The sequence below is a fragment of the Sorex fumeus genome, unplaced genomic scaffold, assembly GCF_029834395.1.
Source record: "Sorex fumeus unplaced genomic scaffold, SorFum_2.1 ptg000037l, whole genome shotgun sequence".
Taxonomy (NCBI): domain Eukaryota; kingdom Metazoa; phylum Chordata; class Mammalia; order Eulipotyphla; family Soricidae; genus Sorex; species Sorex fumeus.
The window spans coordinates 59,688,728-59,712,410 of NW_026606094.1; the positions used below are offsets into that span (position 1 = coordinate 59,688,728).

The following is a 23,683-nucleotide window of genomic DNA, read 5'->3' on the forward strand; positions in this document are numbered from 1 at the left end:
CCTGCCACAGAGGCAGGGTGGGATGGGGGGATGGGGTGGTGGGAGGGATACTGGGATTGGTGGGGGTGGAGAATGGGCACTGGTGGAGGGATGGGTACTTGATCATTGTATGACTGAAACCTAAGCACAAAAATTTGTAAGTCTACAAATGTACCTCATGGTGTTTCATTAATTAAAAAAAAAACACTCAGAGAGCTAAAAGTTAACATTCAAAGACACGTTCACTAATATCCTTCCTTTAACCTTAAATAATAATTATATGCTTTTATATTTTGATAGCACAGCAGGCATTTGCCTTGCATGTGGCTGATGGGGCCAACCTGAGTTTGATTCCTTCACCCCTCTGAGAGCCTGGCAAGCTACCGCGAGTATCTTGCCCACATGGCAAAGCCTAGCAAGCTACCCGTGACGTATTCGATATGCCAAACACAGTAACTAGTCTCATAATGTTATTGGGCCCGTTTGAGCAAATCGATGAACAATGGTAGGATAGTGATAGTGAATTTGCTCTTCACTTCCTTTTCAGTGTTACAATTTAAAAACTAAGAAAAGAGCATGAACTAATTATTTTTCATGGTCACACTGAGAAAACTGTTCTATTAAAACTTCCTTTTCACATTTAAAACTCATCACTTAACCTAACCTAGTAAAAGGGCGAGAGAAAACTATTTCATTATGGAAGCAAAATAAAATTCCTCTATTCATTAATCAGATATATTTTTAAGTGTGTTATCTCACAAATGACATACCTAATAAACATTAATTTATAAAAGCATATACAACAAAAGGTATATTATGAATATTATACCAGCAAAATATGTAACAAAGCATTTTAAAAATTATTTTTGTCACAAAGAAATTCATTGAGAAACCAAAGGGAAATAAAATTAACACTATAATCAATCTGCCTTAGAATTTATATCACCTCATAATAGTGAGAATATCCTATATCAAAGGGTCCAGAAACAAACAACTCAAATGTCCAACATAACTGGATAAAGAAACTTTGGTAAATAAACACAATGAAATGTTACTCAGCCATAACAAAGATAAAATCATGCAATCTGCTGCTATCTTGAGAGGCTGGACAGTATCATACTTAGTGAAGTTAAGTTAGAGGTAGAGAGACTGACATAAAATGATCTCTTTTACATGAAGAATATATATTTAAAAACGAACAAACAGAAAACCCCAAAACCGCTGGAATAACAAATGTCCAAAGATAATGGAAACAAGCAGAAAACATGCCACTTGGTGGTGGGGGGTGGGGAGGGCAGCGGGGGTCGCTAAAGGATAGGACAGAAGGGAGCAATGACTATACCAGAGCAAAGTGTTCAATAAGGAAGAGGAGGTGGCACTAAAAGGCATTAAGTGTTGTATATGAAACCCTATCTGCAACAGTATTGTAAATGCAAAAATGTATTAATGTACACTGGTGAAAAGACAGAGGTTTGAACATCGTATGACTAAAATTCAAACATGAACAACTTTCTATCTGTGACTTACAGAGATTAAAAAATTAAAGCCTCCTCAAAAAATATATTTTAAAAAAAAGTGACTTTCATGGACACTGGTGACAGGATCCTGTTGAAATATTTTATGCCTGAAACCCAATCACGAATAATTCATGGTGACTAAATAAAAATTTTTTTACAAAGCCCAGAAACAAAAAGTAAGGGTTAGGATTAGTATAAAAGAAACCTTCATTAACTGTTGGCAATGTTGAGTGGTTTAGTTTCTATGGAAACTTCTCAGATAGTTAAAAACAGAACCATCAAATTATATGACACAGCAACTTCGATCGTTGGCATCAAAGCCAAGAACACAAAACGTTAATTTGAATAGATACATACACAGCAACGTTCACTACAGTGCTTTTTATAATAACCAAGATCTAGAAACAACCTAAGTGACCAAGAACAGATGAGTGGATAAAAAAATTGTACATAAACACATGAAATACAACTCTGCTATTAGAATCAGTGAAATCCTGTCTTTTGCAATAGTCTGGAAGGGATTAGCATAATATCAAGGGAAATAAATGAGAGGGGGGGAAAACTGGATGACAACACTCATATGTGATACACAGCACTGTAGCACTGTCCTTTCGTTGTTCATTGATTTGCTCGGGTGGGCACCAGTAACATCACCATTGTGTGACTTGTTTCGGTTTTTGGCACCGAATACGTCATATTGAATACATCACGGGTAGCTTGCCAGGTTTTGTAATGCAGGCAGAATACTCTTGGTAGCTTGCCGGGCTCTCCGAGAGGGGTGGAGGAATCGAATTCTGATCGGCCAAGTTGGCTGCGTGCAGGGCAAACGCCCTACCTGCTGTGCTATCGCTCCAACCCATATATATATATATATATATATATATATATATATATATATATATAACACACATACATACATATATATACTATGTGTATATATACTACACACACACACACACACACACACATATATGCAGTGCACAAAAGCTACAAAATATAAGAAACACACAGTACGGATGGTACCTGACATTAAGATGGGTTAGCTTATAATTTTTCAAATTTGTAATAGTAAGCAACACACTTTGATTCTTTTTTGTTGTTGTTGTTATTATATAAAAAAAAACCTAGTTTTTTTCCTGGTTTCTTTGTAATTAAAAAAATTGAATCACTGTGAGACGGTTCATTTTTTTAAAATTAAATCACAGTGATATACACATTTACAAAGTTGTTCATGATTGGATGTCAGTTATATAATGTTCCAACACCCGTCCCTTCACAGCATATATTTTCCACCAATGGTTCCAGTGTCCCTCCTGCCCCCTGCCTCCCACTACAGTAGTCCTGCCTGCCCCTCCCTCCCTTCTTCCCTCACGTCCTCCTTTTTTGGGCCTTATGGTTTGCAATACAATAATGAAAGGTTATCAGGTATATCCCTTTACCTACTTTCAACACTCCTGTTCAAAATGATCATTTCCAACTATTATTGTCCCGTTGGTCCCTTTTCTATTCTAACTGCCTTTCACCTCCACACACTTTTTTTTTCTTTTTATTAGTGAAACACCATGAGGTACAGTTATAGACTTACAAACTTAGGTGCTTGGGTTTCAGTTATACAACAATCAAGTACCCATCCCTTTACCAGTGCCCATTCTCCACCACCAATGATCCCAGTAGCCCTCCCACCCCCCACCCCATCCCCACCACTCCACCCCACCTCTGTGGGCAAGGCATTCCATTTTGCTCTCTCTTTCCTTTAGGGTGTTGTGGTTTACAATAGAGGTATAGAGTGGCCATCGTCTTCGGTCTATAGTCTACTTTCAGCATGCATCTCCCATCCTGGGAGGATCCTCCAAACATCCTTTACTTGGTGTTCCCTTCTCTATCTGAGCTGCCTTTTTCCCCAGCATGTGCTGCCAGCTTCCAAGCAGTGGAGCAGAGTTCCTGGTACTTATTTCAACTATTCTTGGGTGTTCATCTTCCATTCTGCTTATATATTTTTTTATATTCCCCAGATGAGTGCAGTCTTTCTATGTCTGCCCCTCTCTGGCTCATTTCACTTAGCACGATACTTTCCATTTAGAACCACTTGTATGCAAATTTTGTGACTTTATCTTTTCTAACAGCTTCATAGTATTCCACTGTATAGATGTACCAAAGTTTCTTTAACCAGTCATCTGTTCTCGGGCACTTGGGTTTTTTCCAAATTTTGGCTATTGTGAAAAGTGCAGCAATGAACATGCAAGTGCAAATGCCATTTTGACTGTACTTTTTTGCCTCTCTGGGATATATTCCCAGGAGAGGTATTGCTGGGTCAAATGGGAGCTCAATTTCTAATTTTTTGAGAACCGTCCATATTGTTTCCAAAGGGCTGAACCAGTCGGCATTCCCACCAGCAGTGAAGAAGGGTCCCTTTCTTGCCACATCCGCGCCAACACTGGTTGCTTTTGTTCATTTGGATGTGGGTCGACACACTCTTGTGGCAAGCTTCCACTTTGATTCTTTATCTTCATGTGTGCTAGCAATATGTGTTCAATACTCTCTGATATTCTCAAGTGAACCTGGGCACTGCTATAGCTGTCAGTCACTCAATCACAAGGGTAAAAAATCACTACGCTATTGTGCTGCCAGTGTTTTTAGACATGTGTCTGTTGTTTTCTATCAAGTCAAGTCTATATTCAATACATTCCATGAGATGCTAGAAACTTTACTCTGAAATGTTTTGTTTGAGTCTGCCCAAACTTACACAGACAGTGCTCAAAGCATGTGTAGATAAGGTAGACTAAGATGTAATATTTTATAGGTATTTTAAATCAATTTTTCAGCTCAACAATGTTTCCAGATGTATAATACTAAAGTACGTAGACCAACCCCAAATAGATCCCCAGCATCGAATAAAGTACTCTGATCACTGCCAGAAGTCACCCCTGAGCAGAAGTCACCAGAGGTCACTCCCCCGAATACAAACAAAATTCTACACTCTCCATTTATGATGTAAACTCACTCTAGGTCAGGAAAAATCTGTACATAAATAAGCACATCTGACCAATATTCATATTATACAAAGCATTCTCACTAAACGAAAAGACAAAAAGAGTCAAAGCCAATAGGAAAATGAGTAAGACATCATCAATAAACAAGTGAAAAGGAGTCCAAAATTTCAGAAATGGAAATGTGCATGAGACACAATCTGTCTGTCCTCCCGTTGTTCATTGATTTTTTGCTCGAGCGGGCCCAGTAATGTCTCCATTGTGAGACCTGTTGTTACTGTGTTTGGCATATCAAATACATCACAGGGAGCTTGTCAGGCTTTGCCGTGCAGGCGAGATACTCTCGATAGCTTGCCGGGCTCTCCAAGAGGGGTGGAGGAATCGAACCTGGCTCAGCCGCACTGGCTGGCACAAGGCACAGCCTACCACTCTGCTATCGCTCCAGCCCATGAGACACAATAATAACCAATATATAAAATTAAAAAAACATATGCACGCTCTCATAGAGAGCTGTAATTCTTATGTATTGATAGTAGCATTTTAAGTGGTACACTTTAGAAAATTATTTAATAATATTAAAACTGAACTCATAAATACCCTTTAACCAAGCAAGTCCATTCCGAGGATGTGTTACTAATTACCTTAAATAAAATCAGGAGAACTACTGAAAACACAGGAGTAAACTGTACGAAAATATTGAAAAAATGAGTTACCATAAGGTCACATGAATACAGAAAGCACAATACACAAAACAAGACTCTCACAAAGTTGAAAGGAGGGGGAAAGCCAGATTTAAAGAAGTATCTACCTTTCAGTTTCATTTATATAAAGTATAATAGAAGAGTATAAGATAATGATTATCCTTGGTGGGAACAGGGATAGTGACAGGAAGAGAAGACTAGGGGTTTCTGAAATAACAATAACATTCTGTTCTTGTTAAAGTGCTAATTACCTGTGTATGTTCAGTTTGTAAGAATTAAACAAAATAAATATGTGCACATTAATAATGTACATAGCATCCTTAGAATGTTAACAAAAATAAATCTAAAAAGTATAATTTCAATTGAGTGCTATTAAAAATAAAATGAACTTACAGTATCATCAAGTTGAGCTGAGACTCGACAATGTTCAGGATCTGAATCAGCCTTTGGAATTAAAGGAGGCACCTCACATTAAAAAAGAAAAAAATTAAGTAAAACACAAAAAAAATAGTGAGGAAACACAATACAGTGTAAAACCACAATGAGTTTCAAACATAATTAATATCAATTGATTTGGGTTTTGGATTATAAGTAAGCAAGATTTAAATACTATTAACAAAGTATTAACAGTCTAAAATTAGAAATCAAATATTAAAAGATGATTATTTTATATAAAAGACTTTTTTCTTCTTTGAAAAAGACTGACTTCTGATTTTGATATGACTTTTTTTTTTTAAACTGACTCACCACGAGATACAATTACACAGTTATGATAGTTGAGTTTCGGTCATGCAATGATCAATTACCCATCCCTTTACCAGTGTACATTTTCCACCACTAAAATCCCCAGTATCCAACCCCATTCCAATCCTTCCCCTGCCTGTGATCATACTAAAAGTAGTAGCATGAACCGTAAATATAATGTCAATTTCCTTTTATTATAAAGAGCTTAAGAAGCTTATAGGCCAATGTTTATAGGCATAAAAACAACTGATAAAACAACTTTTAGATATGAAACATTATGTGGATAAAAGGAAACATTTTATTAATAATCATTTGTTATTGTAGTAAGAAACATCAAAATCATCTATTATAACTACTCAGGTTATTGGTAAGAACAAAATTCAATAACTTGTATAAGAATATTTGAGAAATGGTTTTGAATAATCCTCTTTTCAAAAACTTAATTTCCTTCTCCATAATCAGAAAAAAGAGATCAGCAGAGAATGGATGAGAACAGAAAAGTATGACTTAAGCAATGAAAGGAATTATCATCTTAAAGAAAATCTCTTGATATTATTTATTCTTCAACTGAACATGATACAACAAACAGAAAACTCAAATAGGTACGTTTTCTTTTATAGACTTGATTATAACCTTAAATCTTTGGGTGAAAATTATAAGTATAAATTGAGAATACAATAAACTGCGTAGCTTATGACCCATTATTTGCTAATGGTAGGAAAAAACTTGTTGGGAAAATCTTCTGTGCCCGAGTTTTTAAATTGTGGGTTGCAACTACATATTGGGTCCATAATTGAATTTTGGGGTCACAGAAATTTTATTATCAGTTTATAAACCTTGGGCTGTGTAAAAATTTCTCATACAGGGATCAGAGTGAAGGGACAACAGATAGACAGCCTTGTACATCTCCAATCAGGGTTTGATCCCTGGCCCCACAGATGACACACCTTGAGCCCTGCCACAAGCAATGCCTGAGTACAGAGCCTGGAGTAAGCCCTGAGTGCTGCTGGGTGTGGCAAAAATAAAACAAAAACAAATTTTAAGAATCCCTGCTCTATGCCACTCCAAGGTATGATGTTCTTCCCTTTTTCTTTTGTTTAAAGAATATGTTTAGTATTTTTCCCTTTAACCTTGTTTGTTGTCACGCAACTGTATCAGACTTTATAATTTTGATGAATTTTAATTAGTGTAACTAATTTCCATAATGACTTATTTTTTGTTATTAAACAGTAAAATTAAAAATGAATTAGTCATAAATAGAATTAAAAGATAAAGAAAATTAGAAAATATTAGCAGAATTATAGTATAAAATGAATTAAAAATAAAAATAAAGTGTTAAATAGAATTATAGTATAAAATGAATTAAATATAAAAATAATAGAATTAAAATATAAAGAAAATTTTGACTAGTTTTAAATATTTGCTTTAAGTACAGTTAAAAATTCTACAGAGGAGACTGATGAGTGAATTTTATAGTATCTGATTGTATTTCTGATAACTTATTCTTTTTTATTGAAAAATATTTCATGAGACTGTCTCCAGATAACTTTGGACTTCTGAAAGGAAATAAGGTAAATCTGGGTAGGATCTCAATAAATCTTAGTTGACAAAAATTGCTTGCTTAGATGTTACTGAAAAGATCTTCTTACCTTAAAAAATGATTGCTTTATATCTTGACCTAATCTTTCTGACATTTTACCCATGTTATCTGACATTTTAGTCATTCCCTCTGCCAAGCTATCAGGAAGGGATTTGACTGCATTTGAAACATTCCTCATAGAATTGCGAAGTGGGTTTACAAAAGTGTCCATCTAAAAGGAAAAAGATATTATACCATAACTTAATTATATCAGATTTCTAACTCAACTTAAAAGCCTAGGAAAACACAGAAGAATACACGAACAACACACTAATTTTCCACTATGTTTTATCTCTTTGTATTTTAAAAGCAGAGAAATGCTGGGCTGGATGTGGTTGAGCAATTGTCTTGCATGCTTGAAGTTCTTAGTTCCGGCACCACATAATAACAAAAAGCAAAACCACATAAAGAAAAAGATTAAGGAACTGATGTTTTTCATATGATTTTTAAAAAGTTTCACACACACATATATACTACAATTTTTTAGTGTTAAGCTTATTATGTATATAAAAAAATTTTAGAATGCTTCTGGTTACCAAGGAAATTCTAATGTGAGTGTTTGTGCTGCCCGGGAAGGGGAGGGGGGAGGCGCTGGTTTCTGAAAAACAAAACTGTTTCAAGTAGAAATAATAACATCTGCCAGATTCAAATTCAAGATAATCATGACACAGAAATTTTGAGGTGACAGGCAAAAGTAAACAAGCATATAAAATAAACAGAAAACTCAAATAGCAGACACTAAGATTTCTGAGTGTAATTTTAGTATCCAATGCATATACAATGAAAATCTCAATTCCTGAAGAGAGGGAATTTGGAATCTATTATAAAAATGAAAAAGTACGGTTTAAAATCAGAGACATAAAACACCTTTCAGTAAAGCGGAAGGAAAAAACTGTAATACGACTATGTAATAGAAAATATGATTCACGATATAAAAATGGATTAGAATTGGACTAGAGGGGTAGGATTGATAGTACGGTGAGTAGGCACTTGCCTTGCAGGCGGCCAACCTAGATTGAAAGCCAGTACCTCATATGGTCCCGACCGAAGTCGTGCCAGGAGTGATCGCTAAGTGCAGAGCCAGGAGTAAACCCAAGCACCACCAGGTGTGACCCAAAGAAAACAACAACCAAAAATGTCAGAATTAAACCAGAGAGATTATAGCAGGTAAAGTGCTTGCCATACATGTGGTTGTCCTGGGCGGTCTCCAGAACCACACATGGTCCCATATGCAGGAAATCATCAGGAATAATTTCCTGAGGAGTAAGCCATGAGCACTATCAAGTGTGGCACAAAAAAAGCAGAGCAAAACAAAACAAGGAAGGATCAAAATTTCCAAAGGGATATAAAACATTAAAATTGACATGTAGACTATAATCAGACAATTTCAATTTTTTAAAAAATGGAAAAGGCATATATAGAAACCAATGAAGAAGCATATGGAACGCTGAGAGTTTTGATAGGAACCAAAAAAAGGAAAACGAACGTATAAAAAAAAATTGTACAAAACAGTCATAAGAAAATCCCTCAGAAGTGAATCTGATGCTTAACTGTGACGGATGTAATAGTTCAGAAGCATGAATGTGGAGTTCATCACTATATGAGAACATTTCCAAAACTAGGACTTGTCTTCAAAGAAATGGTCAAAACACAAAAAAACAGCAATCTCCAAATTACCACAAGGAGGAGTAAATTATGGACTGCTGGTACAAATGTACACTTAGCCTGACTTACAAAGAGACTATTTGTTCAACTAACACTTCAATTGAGTTACTTTTATTAGTAATAAAATAGAAAGTTGACTGATATGGCATAATACATTTTCACATGATGATATATAACTGGAAGGAAATACAAAACATGTATTTCAATAGATATGTATCTTTTCCAAAGTGAGTGATACCACCTCCCAGAAGCACTGGAATGATTAGGGGGTTATAGTAGCTTCTTGTACAACCTCTGGAGGCAGGGAATGCTTTCCCTTTGTTCAAAGATAGATATCTAGGAGATGGCTGAGCATTTTTCTGAAAAGAGGTGGTAGGCCAAGTAAGTTTGGAAACCTCTGAATATGCTGCTATATGGAAAAACACTGTCCTCCTGTTGTTCATCGATTTGCTGGAGTGGGCCCAGTAACATCTACATTTTTTGAGACTCGTTGTTACTATCTTTGGCATTTCAAATACATCATGGGTAGCTTGCCAGGCTTTGCAGTGGGAGCGAGATGCTCTCGGTAGGTTGCCGGGCTCTCGAGAGGGGCAGAGGAATCAAACTTGGGTTGGCCATGTTGGCTGCGTGCAAAGCAAACACCCTACCACTGTGCTATCGCTCCAATGCCTTGAACGCAGCCAGCCCAGCCAAGCCGGGTTCGATTCCTCTGCCCCTCTCGGAAAGCCCAGCAAGCTACCGAGAGTACTCATGACATATGAAAAAAAATTATGTAAATTAATATTGCTTATTTAATCTCAAAAACCAGTTTATCTTAAAATTGATGTAATCTTAAGAAAATTGGTCAACTATTTAAAAATGGAATACTAAAAAACATTTCTATCGACAGTAAAACCAACTAGCATAGGAATTTAAACTCCATCTCTTAAATTATGTAATAAAAAAATAAAGACTACCATATTTTTTACCATGATAGGGTGGAGTGATAGCACAGCGGTAGGGCGTTTGCCTTGCACACAGCCAGCCCGGCTGAGCCGGGTTCGATTCTTCCGCCCCTCTCGAAGAGCCTGGCAAGCTACCGAGAGTATTCAATATGCCAAACACAGTAACAAGAAGTCTCACAATGGAGACGATACTGGGCCCGCTCGACCAAATCGATGAAAGGGAGGACAGTGTTTGTTTTTTGTTTTGATAGGGTAAAAACCTAAAACCTATCATGCAGACAAAACACTTTATCTTAAATGTTAACAACCATCACAGATTATGCACATATAATTATTATGCTTATACAGGTAATTATTTGTTTTGCACTAACTCTTTAAGTTTTAAAATATTATATTTGTGAGGGAGAGGCACTGGAGCGATTTGGGCTGGAGAATAGCACAGCAGTAGGGTGTTTGCTTTGCGCGCAGCCAGCCTGGCCTGCCGGGTTCAATTCCTCCGCCCCTCTCAGAGAGCCCGGCAAGTTACCGAGAATATCTCACCCACATGGCAGAGCCTGGCAAGCTACCTGTGACGTATTCAATATGCCAAATACAGTAACAAGTCTCAAAAAAAAGGGAGAAATTACTGGGCCCACTCGAGGAAATTGATGAACAATGGGAGGACAGTGTTTGTTTTGTGTTTTGTGTGGGAGAGGGAGACATGTAAGTCTACATTCTTAATGTTTATTCTGAAATAATCTGTAGTTACAAAACAGGTTGCATAAATAACAGTCTCTAGAAACCCTTTAGCTGTCTTCTTCAACTGCTGTCCCTGGTACTATACTTGTTGGTACTATTAAGAGCAAACATTTATTCAGGGGTTAATTTTGTAATTTTGTGTGGGACCTGGGGCTGAGATCTCCAAGCCTGCACGGTTTGGGACTGGACCTGCCAGTAACTAGACAGTTACACCCACCAACTGCCGTATAACTCCAACAACGGCCGGGATCCAGAGATTATCACACTCAGCTCCCAGGAGAGAACAAGGCAGAGTCTCCTACCCTGTGCCTGACTGTCTCCACCAGGGCCCAACAGCTGAAGACCTCCGGGGCCCAGCCAAGGCCATGCTGGGACCACTCTCCACACACTTGGATGAGCCTCACGCATAAAAGAACTGGCAGAGCAACCCAGGTGTGTGGGACCCGGGGCTGAGATCTCCAAGCCTGCACGGTTTGGGACTGGACCTGCCAGTAACTAGACAGTTACACCCACCAACTGCCGTGTAACTCCAACAACGGCCAGGATCCAGAGATTATCACACTCAGCTCCCGGAAGCGCGTGGCCGCGAATGTTAAATTTTTATTTTATTTTATTAAATGTTAAATTTGTTAAAATTTCTTTTGTTTAACATGATAAAATGACATCTTATCATCTCACTCCTACTTTGGACAAACTGGCAGGCTACCAAATGTAACCTGCCCACACGGCAGAGTCTGGCAAACTCCCCGTGGTATACCCAATATGCCAAATACCAATAACAATGATGGGTCTCATTCTCCTAACCCTGAAAAAGCCTTGAATATGGCACTTTTAAAAAATCTCAGGGCTAGGACGAAGAAGACGTTACTGGCACCTGCTCGAGGCAATCGATGAACAACAGGGTGGTCGTGATGATGATGATGATAATTTTGTATTAGGTACCTGGATCATTTAATTTACATGATGCTTTAAGATAAAGATTAACACCATCATTTCTTGTGAAAATTAAAGGACCAAGAAATTAACTAACATGCTCCATGTTATAACTAGCAAGTGGCATAGCAGAGATTTGAAATCAAAGATTAATTCCAAAGTGTGTGTCTTATATATTAAACTCTCTTGCCTATTTGAGCAATATTTAATCATTTACTGCTTAAAATGGCATCTTCTTCTAAATACAGGCCCATGTATCCCCAAATGAATTTCGAATATTATTTTACTCAAGATGTAAATATTTAAAAAAATATTCTATTAAAAAAATTTTATCTTTAGTTCATGTTTGTCATTTCCTCCCAGTAAGAAACACTTCAGAGCTAATAAAAAGCTTATCACCTGATGCAAACTTTAATATTGCATCAACTGATAAATTATTTTTTTATCTTTTAATTTTCTGCTAGGTTATGATCTACATATAAAGACAGGAGTTGATACTTAATGAATGTTACTATCAAGGGAAGATTTAATAAACCATAATCAGAAACCATAGCAAGAGGCATCAATAAAATTTTCTAGTTTTAAATAGAATTTTTTTTGTTAAAATTTCTTTTGTTTAACATGATAAAAACAAACAAAATCAAACAAAAACTCCAATGTGCTGGTCTTCTTTCTTACCTTTCGAGCAAAATCTCCTTTCCCTTTACTGTAGGCTTTGTTCTCGAGGAAATCAAACACATAATGAGCCAAAGCTGGGGATGCTTTCATCATTTCAGGAGTTAAGAGTAACTGGTAAGAGAAAAAAGTGGTATCTTACAATTATCAAATACTCAAAAATAACTGTTTATAATTTTATCCTATAGAAAGTTACAAATGCATAGGAAAAATTCCAATTTTATACTAAAAACCAATATACAGTTAAGACAGTCATCAATAACTCTACAACCATTTAACAATTTGCCTCTGTTACTTAGATTTCTAATACAGCTAACAAGAACGGTGTCTAAATACTTACTATATCAAGTTCTAGAGCTTAATCTCAGAAGATTACATTAATAAATCATTATGCTAGTTACACAATCATCCTTTTTAAAATTTAACTAACACATTTTTTAAAAATTAAAGCACCAAGATTTATAAACTTACCTGCCTCTGAGTTTTAGACATACAATACTGCAGCACCAACCCCACCATCAGTGCCAACTTTCTAAGCTCAGTTGTTTAAATTAAATTTGGGTCTACTGATTTCATTGTTGACTTTTGGGTTTGAAAATTTGGTACTATCATTCTTTAACATGACCTTTGTCCAGGGCTCTCCTGATCCAGCCCTACTGCTACTCATCTGGCTCTTCTTCCCCTCCCCAACACTCTTTCCTTCTCCTTCCTATATGCTGGGGTCAAGTTTGATCTGGGCACCCTTTCTTTTCTTTATTTTTATTTAACTTTTTAATTTTTCATAAAGTTGTCCATAGTAATTGTTTACATTCAATATTTCAACACCAATCCCACCATTATTGCACCTTCTTCCAACCACTACCTTTGAATCTTTCCACCACCACTCCAGCCTGCCCTTTAGGCAGATGCTAAATAATTTATTTTGTATTGCTTGCTATGAATAGTATGCGTTGTCATGCCACAGAGAAAGTGACCGCACACTCTGGAATTCTAAAATTTTAAAATATTTCAGGTGGCGTGCTGCTCTCTTCTGAGATTCATTTGTGAGTTTCTGAATTATGGCCATTAATGCGCTTAAATGGCACCCAGAGGCAGTTTCCTGGATGTGACTGCCAGGAAACTGGAAGGGTGGGGAGATGGGTGGAGGTCATAGATCCCTGATTCTGTGAAACCTGGAGTTTTCAGTCACTGGTCCCATGCATGGGGGGGCGGGGGGGGGGGCTCAGAACACGCCTGTGAAGGTAGGCTATGAGCATGGCTGTGGTTGGGTTCTAAAGGTTTGGGGCTGCTGGAGTTCATTTGGGGCAGTCGGAGGGATATACCTGCCTCCCTCCAAGGTGCCCCAGTTAAATTAGCTCGGTATGGGGAGGGAAGTCATGTCTGTGGCATGCTGCTCTCCTCAAAGATTCATTTGTGAATCTCTGAATTATGGCCATTAATAAGCTTGAATGGCCTGCTTTTGATCACTTTCAAGATTTATTTACGGGTCACTGAAGCAAAGCCGATAAATGATCTTGTATAGATGAGTCAGAGGTGGTTAATGGATGTGACTAACACATACATAACTGTTGGCTGTTTAATTTCTCAGGAAACTTGGTCCCAAGTTGTTGGGGTCCGGCCAGAGATACAGTGGCAATTTTGGGATATTAGGAAGCCTGAAGGCACCATCAGACTGCTGATGCACTCACCCTGCAGGTACAGATTGACCTGCTGAGCAACAACTGTACCCCCAGGACATTCTGCTTTAAAACATTGCATTCCCCCCAGGTAGGGCCTTGCATGCAGGCCAACCCAGGTTCAATCCCTGGCATCCCAAATGGTCCCCCAAGCACCACCAGGAGTATTTCCTGAGTGCAGAGCCAGGAGTAACCTCTGAGCATTGCTGGGTGTGACCCAAAAAGAAAAAAAACAACAACAGCAAAAACTTAAGACTTTACAACAATGTGCAATGGATCTGGGTATGAGTATGGGTGTAAATGTGTACTTACATATACCCAAAGAAGCTAAATCCCTAGTAAGCCATCTCCAGAAAATTTTGACTATAATAAAGAGAAATATTATTTATTACTGAAAAAAATTGCATCCACATCTGATAGGCGACTTAAATAAAAGTGGCTACCATCCCAATATGACAAGATTCACTTTTAAATATTTAAATTTTATTTGTTACTGACAAAATTGCCTTTACTTCAGACAAGCTAGTAAAAGTGGCTATCATCCCATTATTACAAGGTTCATTTTTAAAATATATCAAAATAAAAGTTTTTAAGTAGTAGTAAGGCTTACCTGCAAATATGCATTTAGGTCTTTCTTTCTCTTTTCTAAAAAATCTCTATCCATATTGTTAAAAGTCTTCTTACCAGGAAGTTTCAATATGCTCGACAGATTTTCAAACTAGAAGACAGAATACATTCACAATTCTTATTTTTTTTTTACAAAAAGAGAAAGTGTTATCCAAGTGACAATTTTTCTAATATCAAAAACATTTTGATTTCTCCATGTTAAAAATTAGAAACACAGAAGAACTGTACAAAATATTCAAATCATAGTACTTAAGCTACACATTATTAAAACATTTTCAATGAAAATAGCAAACATGGAATAGTGATATAGACTATATCCACATGGCGTTCCATTTTAATAATCACTATGAGATTGTTCAAAATTTTTATAATTGTATCAAATTTGTTCAGTGAATAGTACTGGTTTAAGTCTAACTTTAGAGGAAAAAATCATCTAAGTTAAATAAATCACATATTTCAAGATAGTCTATGATTTTAATTTACTGGACTATTATTTGTCTACATTATTTTAAAAGATGATTTCATAGAATGCATAGTTTATTTGGAAAGTCCTACGTAGTATAGGTTGAACAGCATTCACCCAAAATTTGTATGTTCAAACAGAATATTCAGAACTTTAGAATGAAGGACTGTACTTGGAAATTTGGCATTTAGAGCCTTACTTAATTAAAATACAGTCCTTAAAACACATTTAATCTAAACTACTTGGTGTGCTTCTAAGAGGAGATTTAGACAACTAAAGACACATGTAATGTATTTGCAAAAGGAAGGACATGTAAGATCAAAGCAAGAATGGTGGCCATCTGACAATCATGAAGAGGTGTCTCCAAAGAAACCAAACTTGCAAAAAACCTTGATCGTGGACTTCTAGCTTCCAGAAAAGTAAGAAAATAAATGCCAGCTGTTTAAGCCACTTAGCCTGCGGTATTTTGTTCTGACAGCCCTAGCAAATGAATACATAAAAGAGATGTATTATGTCTGTAGTAAAATAATTTCAGCAACTTTAAAATAATTAAACTTTATTAATATAAAAATGCTTCACTAATATTTAATTTCTTAAAATCAAAATGATCAAATTCCCTGGAACAGGAATTATGTGACTTTATATGACTATAAAGTTTTCACAATTATCATTAATATAAGGACAAATGGGGAAATTTTATGATCTATATTAATACATTAAAATCTTGATGTTTCCCAGAAGAAGGCAGTCCATTCTTTAAAAAGATTTAATTCCTTTTTGTCAGATATTTAGTGAATACATTTTTGAGGCATAGAAATTAAAATTTACGTAAAAATTCTATATTATAAAAAGAACATTTTCTTGTTCACGAAGAACAAAAGTACTATACAAGTCACAGACATTTCAATCAGAGATTTTGCTTTTCCATACTGAATATGTTAGGTTTAGAATCCTAATGCACTACTGGAAAATTTATGGGCCACACCTGCATTTTAAATAAGAAGAATTTTATATTTGTTTATATTAAAGTGCATAATTACTTTCACTCAGTTATGTTAAAAAAACCTAATATATTTGTTAATTACTACCTTTTGTAATATATACTTATATATCTCCCACCCAATTAAACAAATATTTAGTATTAACAGAATGTAAGCTCTTAGGAGCTAGCTTATCTGACCTATTCTCTGTTATATTACCAGTGTCAGGCAGATAGAAAAATCTCAGTAAGTATTCATAAAATAATAAGTGAGCAAAGTTCAAATATTTCTGATATATAGTAATTTAGCTGTCCACTGTCCACTGTCCTCCCGTTGTTCACTGATTTGCTTGAGCAGGCCCAGTAACGACTCCATTGTGAGACTTGTTACTGTGTTTGGCATATTGAATACATCATGGGGAGCTTGCCAGGCTTTGCCGGGAGGGCAAGATACTATTGGTAGCTTGCTGGACTCTCCAAGAGGGGAGGAGAAATTCAACCCCAATCGGCTGGGTTGGACGTGTGCAAGGCAAATGCCCTACCCGCTGAGCTATCGCTCCAGTCCGTAATTTAGCTATTTTCTTTTAATTTTGTAAATCTTTTTTATATCAAATTAGACTATTAAAATTTATGACAGTTAACATACTTAGAAAAATTAAGCTACAAAGTTAAATACAACAAATCCTGTTTTTAAAATACTTTTAATGTCCTTAAGAACCTTAGGAAAATTAAAATTATTTGTGTAAGGCTGGAGGGATAGCACAGTGATTAAGGCATTTGCATAAGGCCAACCCCAGTTCAATCTCTGGCACTGCATGAGACCCCAAAAACTGCTGGAAGCGACCACTAAGCATAGAGCCAGGAGTAGTCCCAGCAGGTGTGGCCCCAAAGTAAAAACAAGAATAGCAACAACAAACTGTGTAAACAGCTTGTATTGCTGAATTAGAAATCACTGTTTTTCCTTCTGCTATTTTACAGAGGGCTTATATTTTTAAAGTATAGATAAAGCAGAGAGATAAAAAGCAAATATCCAGCCTTAAAACTTTAAATTTCATTTACAAGTTAGCTTTTTCTTCTCTTATTTTAGTAACATGCCAGATGTGTATCATTAAAAAAAACAAACAAATGTATATACTACATTAAATTCCTTATGAAAAGTCCAATTCTATCCTTCATCACTCATCTTTGTGAATAAACTAATGAATAATCATACTACTGTGATTTTACAGAAAACATGAAGTCAACACACATCATTCAATAAAAATAAATTAAAAAGTTAAAAATAAAAACAGGAGAAAAAACCCCCACATCATTTATACTTGTACTAAGATCTTCCAAAAAATGAATTGTGCTTTATGAATTTTACTGATAATTTTGAGCTATATTAAAAAGTGAAATTCCTGAAGTATTATTAATAAAGTTATTTTAAATAGTATGTCCTTCACTTATATTATTTGCTATATGCAAACAAATATTTAGATTCTTGTCTAGAATATTAAGTTAAACAATGAGTACTTTAAGCAGAGAGGTAGAAATATATACACAATGAAAATCTCATTAAAAAAATTTCTGGGGCTGGAGCAATAGTACAGCAGGTAGGGCGTTTGCCTTGCACGCAGTCGACCTAGGTTCAATTCCCAGCATCCCATATGGTCCCCTGAGCACCGCCAAGAGTAATTCCTGAGTGCATGAACCAGTAGTAACTCCTGTGCATCTCCAGGTGTGACCCAAAAAGCAAAAAAAAAAAAAAAATCTATTGACTTGCAAATAAATAAAACGACTTTTAGCAATTCAAATTATCTTAAAATTTGTCACACCTGGTAAAAGTGTGGGGCTGGAAAGAAAGCTATATAAACTGTACTTTGAAAACCATTTCAAACAGGTAATTTTTTAAAAAGTAAATGAATTCTACAACACAAGAAGATAATTATTCCATGTCACAACAAAGGTAAACATAAAGATCTACTCAGTAGGAATAAAATTACAGAAACATCCAAACTATTAATTTTCTTGTGAAAATAAATCGAAATAGTTCCCTTAATAAAATGGTGTCTACAGTCAACAATGATCTGTATATAATCACCAAACTAATTCATATTTATTCCATTCACAAAATATTTTAGTGACATTATCATGCTGTCCGTGTTATTGAAAAAGTTATTTTCTGATTACTAAAGACAAGGACTATGTCATTTAGATGCTTTACTTTACTTCACCCAATCAAATGTCACAATCTTTTATTTTTTTTATTTTGCACAGAGAGGGAGCCCATTTCTGGAGGTGCTCAGGGCTTACTCCTAGCTCTGCACTGAGAAATCACTCCTGGTGGGCTGGGGGACCTTATGGGATGGTAGGTATCAAACTCAGGTCAATCGCATGCAAGGCAAGCACCCTACCCACAGTACTATCTCCCCAACCCCAACATTAATTATTCTTTATTGGCTCGATACTCTTTATACATCTAAAGTCCTGAACAAGTCAAAGATACTCCAGTGGTAAAATAAATTTCATGGATTATCTATTCATCTAATGGTTGTTTATATATTCTCCTTTGTAACTTAAGGAGAAAAAAAACTAGTATGAAAATAAATCAGTACATACTTTATTTTTAAGAATCCTTATACTTTTTGGGGGGGGAGAGGGCAGACATACCCATCAGTGCTCAGGGGTTACTCCTGGCTCCGAATTTAGGTATCATATTTGGCAGTGGTCAAGTGACCATACGGGATGCCAGGGATCAAAGCTAAGTTGTCCACGAGCAAGGCAAATGTCCTAGCTATCGCTCTGGTCCTCCTTATAGTTTTACAAAAAAGGCAGATTGCACTTAGTAAGAATTATAAAGCATTTGGTTTTTAATTTAGATTATGATGAACAGATCAAGAATTTGTTATATTAGAAATAAGAATACCATTTAAAAATAATTATAGCTCTTATGTTGCCAAACAAAAACTTCACAATGTACTACAGTGATCCTCATAAATTTAAGTCAAATCCAAATACCTTTTGTGCAAAGCACAATGCATGCACATGTACACACATGCATGAGTCTTAAAAGACAAAAAAATATATACATTTTTATTTTCAAAGATATACCATTTACATTTTGGCACTAGTTCACAATGTTTAGTATGACTTTATTCGTTAAATACTTAAAAGCATTCTAATATTCATGCTTAGTACATTGAAATTCTTAATTTTTGTTAGTTTTAATCAATACCTGAGCATCCTCAGAACTATTTAGAATCAAACATAAAATCAGGATACAATGCAAAGTACACAAGCTTTGAAAATCTCATTACCCGTTCAGTGATTCGCATGTGGAAGTCATGGAAGTCACTATAACGACGATAGGTTTTCCACATCTCTTCATTGTTGAGATTGCGTCGATGAACAGTGATGGCATACAACGCGTATGTCTTGCCATGATCATTACAAACGCCTGCCACAGCATATGGGTCATAATCAGCATATACTAGTCATTTAAAACAAAATGAAAAGGAACAAAAGACACAAAAGGAGGAAGATGAAGAACAAAAATAGAAACAAAAAAGACAACATGAAAATGAAGAATTTGAAATGACAGACTGAGACAAAAGGATGTCACCAAAGGATAAAACAGATTCCTACCCTCTGTACTCACATCCATGAAGTGGTACATGATGGCCACATTAGAAAATAAACTACAGGCTTATGATGACTTTATCAACCACACAGTGATGCATATTTTGAACTCTCTTCCCAAAGCACTTTTAGGTAGTTAGTTATGATACCATAATACCACCTCAGAATATAGTAGTAGAGTTCTCTAAAAATTGATCAAAGTAAGACAACAAAAAATAAAAGCCTTTTGTACAAGCCTTCACTATTTGTTTTCAATTAAAATTTCTTTAATTAAACAGAGAACAAAAGTTATAAGGATAAGCTTTATTTGCTTTTTTGACAATTCTTTTTCTCATTTATAATATTTAGTAATTTGTAAGTGTAGCTAATTTGGGGGATTTATAAACCTGCTTTTTCCGAGGGGGCTAGAGAGATGGTACAGAGTGTAGGTCAACTGCCTTTGTATGCAGCCAACCCAGCTTCAATCCCTGGTCCCATATATCATCTCCAGAGCATTGCCAGAAGTGATTCCTGAGCACAAAGCCAGGAGTAAGTCGCTCAGGGCTTATACCTGGCTTCATGCTCAGGGATTCTGAGGACTGAACCAAGGTCAGATGCATCCAAGGCAAGAGCTCTTCCCATTGTACAATCATTCCATTCTAAATAAGTTTCAATTTCAAACTAATCTTAGAGAGTTGTACTGTCAATTAAGTTTTGCAACATTTTGTTCTATTTTTTCAGGTATCTCTAAATTTTCAGTATCTCTAAGTTTTCAGTAACCTATTTATGATCTATTTATTTCTCTCTTTTAAAATATACTCTATTCACCTATTCATTTCGCTTACCCTCTGGCTGCTCTGGTGATGACAGGATGTTATACATTTGGTTGTGGTGGTAGTCAGGAGTCAAACAATTCCTTTTCAGTGCCTGCACGAATTGGTTGCTGTGTGATGGAGATCACACTTTGCTGTGATGCTAGGGGCAGCAAATGGCAGTGTCTCACGGATGGCACTTAGCAAGCGGGACAGTGCCTGGGATTTAACTTAATAGTCACACAGTCACTGGATTGTGGGCTTCTATCTATGCTAAGCATCCTCCAGGCCCCTTTGTTTTATTTTAAAATTTATCCACAACCTTAAATATTTCTATTATTATATGTAACTATATTTGATTCCTTTTCAGACAATTGTATTCTTACCTCAGGTCTTCTATAAATATTTTTCAAATACTTACTCTCAGGCTAGACTCTGTGATATACAATCACTTGAGGACAGTTGAATCTATATACAACCATTATAAGATGCAAGATAAGCTTTCAATTTCTGTGGGTGACAGACACTATTTCTAACTATAATCTTCACAATCCTCTCCCCTGATAAGGGCTAACTTTTTCTAACTCTTACATCATCACAAGCCATCATCTGTGAGGCTGGGTTTTATACAAAATACTATGTTCCAGCTTCCTATGATGATCCTGACTCCTCTAAATGAAGAGTTCATAAAAATGCAATCAAAATCAAGATAGCAGTCATCATGCTCCTATGAATTCCCTGGCTTCATCTATCCACATCCTAAAATTCGTTTTATTTCATGGCTTATAGAGGCATTTTTATACACATATTTTTTAAACTGTTTTTATCTGTTCTATATGTGGAAAGCAGACTTTTCCAAAGCAGATTAAGCTACCATACTAACCATAAATATAAACTGCTTTTCTAATAAGATTACATGAATCCATGGGTGTGAAAGTAGCTCAGATATGAGCTTATTAAATATTTAATATTTTGCACATAAGACAAAAAGATCTACGTAGCTTCTTAGCAAATTATTTTGAGCTCATAAAAGTTAGAAATCTATGTTGTAAAAGTTACAAAGAATCTTCTCTCACGCTTTTCTCAAATTTTCCTATGGTTCGTACTTTCTACACAAAATTTTTCTTCATCCTCTTTCTTCATAAATGTCCCTGATTTGACAGAGTAGAAGACTAAGGATAGCTCTGAGAAGTCTTAACTGTAGTTAAGATTATTCTTCCCTACTTGCAATCAATTGTAATCAATTTTCTACCAGAAATCAATGTAAGCATATTATGCAATACCTTTTATTTACATTAGATAACTGCCATTATTGAATAAAGTTATATCATGGCAACAAACAAAAGAGAGGCCAGCAACCATAAGCTATTAGAAGTAACAAGCAAAGAGAACAGCAAGGTGCAAAAAAGAAGACAGGAATATAATAAAGCATTTAAAAAAATGACCACAATTTGTCACAAATAGACAGGAAAGAATATGTACAATAAGAATTTTAAAAGAAATGTAACAGATAAGTTATTTGACTTTAAAAAGAGATAGCGGGGCTGGAGCCATAGCACAGCATGTAGGGCGTGTGCCTTTCACTCAGTCAACCCAGATTTGATTTGCAGCATCCCATATGGTCCCCCGAGCACCATCAGGAGTAATTCCTGAGTGCATGAGCCAGGAGTAACCCCTGTGCATCGCCGGGTATGACTCAAAAAGCAAGGAAAGAGAGAGAGAGAGAGAGAGAGAGAGAGAGAGCAAGGTTTTATATACATAAAACATACTGATAGTGAAATGATACTGAGCTATAGTCAAAATTGGTTTTGTGTTTTCATTAGCAGACTTACTGATAATAAATGACAAGAAATACTTGTTACTAATCCATAGTTAGACAAAGATCTAGAAAAAGAATCAATCTTGTCATTAAGAATAATGTTTAATTCAGTCAATTAGGGAGGGATATTGGGCCATATCTGGCAGTGCTCAGGGGTCACTTTCCCTAGTGAAATCATATGAGGTGCTAAGGACTGGTCTGAGTCAGGGTCGGCCACATGCAAGACACAGTGGCTCAGCATCTATACTATCTCTCCAGTTCCAGGACAAGCGGGTAGGGTGTTTGACTTGCATGCGGCTGACCTGGGATCGATTCCTCTGTCCCTCTCCGAGAGCCTTGCAAGCTACCAAGAGTATCCTGCCCGCACAGCAGAGCCTGGCAAGCTCCCTGTGGCATATTCGATATGCCAAAAAACAGTAACAACAAGTCTCATAATGGAGACATTACTGGTGCCCACTCGAACAAATCAATGAACAATGGGAGGACAGTGCTACAGTGCTTTGTTTGGAGGAACCACATCCGGCCATACTTAGGCTGGCTCTGCACTCAAGGATCACTCCTGGTGGTGGCTAACAGGACCATATGGGGTGCTGAGGATTAAACTTGGGATGGCCACAGGTAAGACAAGTGCCTTACTTACTGTATTATCTCCTGATCACTGGCCAATAGTTTTAAGCAATATTTCTCAAAGGAGTATGGAAAATTCCATGGGTAGCACTAAATGACTCTAAGTTCTACTTCTAATAATGAAGGTACTAAAGGACATAAGAGTCAGAGACTGATGTCCTACTAAAATATTTATTGAACAAACACTATTATATAATGCTACCACATAATTACTAGTAAATTTAATCCTATAATAAAGCTGAAGCAAGTATCATTATTATTGTTTTGCCATTTTAGAGATGAGGAAATCAAGATACAAAGATGTTAAAGATCTCAACCAAGTTTATCAACTATAAAGCAGTAGAGCTAGGGGTTCTAACCCAACATATCATGTAGATACTAGGAAACATCGTGTGTTAAGACAACTGTGTTCTTAATCACCATGTTCTTAACTACTGTTGTGTCCTTAACCACACTGTAATGTCTCCTTAGTATCTATAATAGATTTTCTGTATATAACAATATAGATATTTAAAATAAGAAGATTAATAAATATTTGAGTAGTTAAAACAAAGAAGC

At 36.1% G+C, this 23,683-nt stretch overlaps 1 protein-coding gene across 3 annotated transcripts in view; it reads right to left on the minus strand.

The window, feature by feature from the left end:
• Positions 1–23,683, minus strand: part of SNX13 (sorting nexin 13) — a 132,449-nt gene that overhangs the window by 8,567 nt on the left and 100,199 nt on the right. Inside the window, exons 18-22 of one of the 3 annotated variants that reach the window (XM_056118048.1) lie at positions 19,567–19,739; positions 14,809–14,916; positions 12,526–12,636; positions 7,578–7,739; positions 5,578–5,628 (exon numbers count right to left, since the gene is read on the minus strand). In XM_056118048.1, coding sequence (XP_055974023.1) covers positions 5,578–5,628; positions 7,578–7,739; positions 12,526–12,636; positions 14,809–14,916; positions 19,567–19,739 — 605 coding nt within the window. Of the gene's footprint in view, positions 1–5,577; positions 5,650–7,577; positions 7,740–12,525; positions 12,637–14,808; positions 14,917–19,566; positions 19,740–23,683 lie in introns of all 3 variants that reach the window. The other 2 variants (XM_056118047.1, XM_056118049.1) reach the window with 2 other exon arrangements.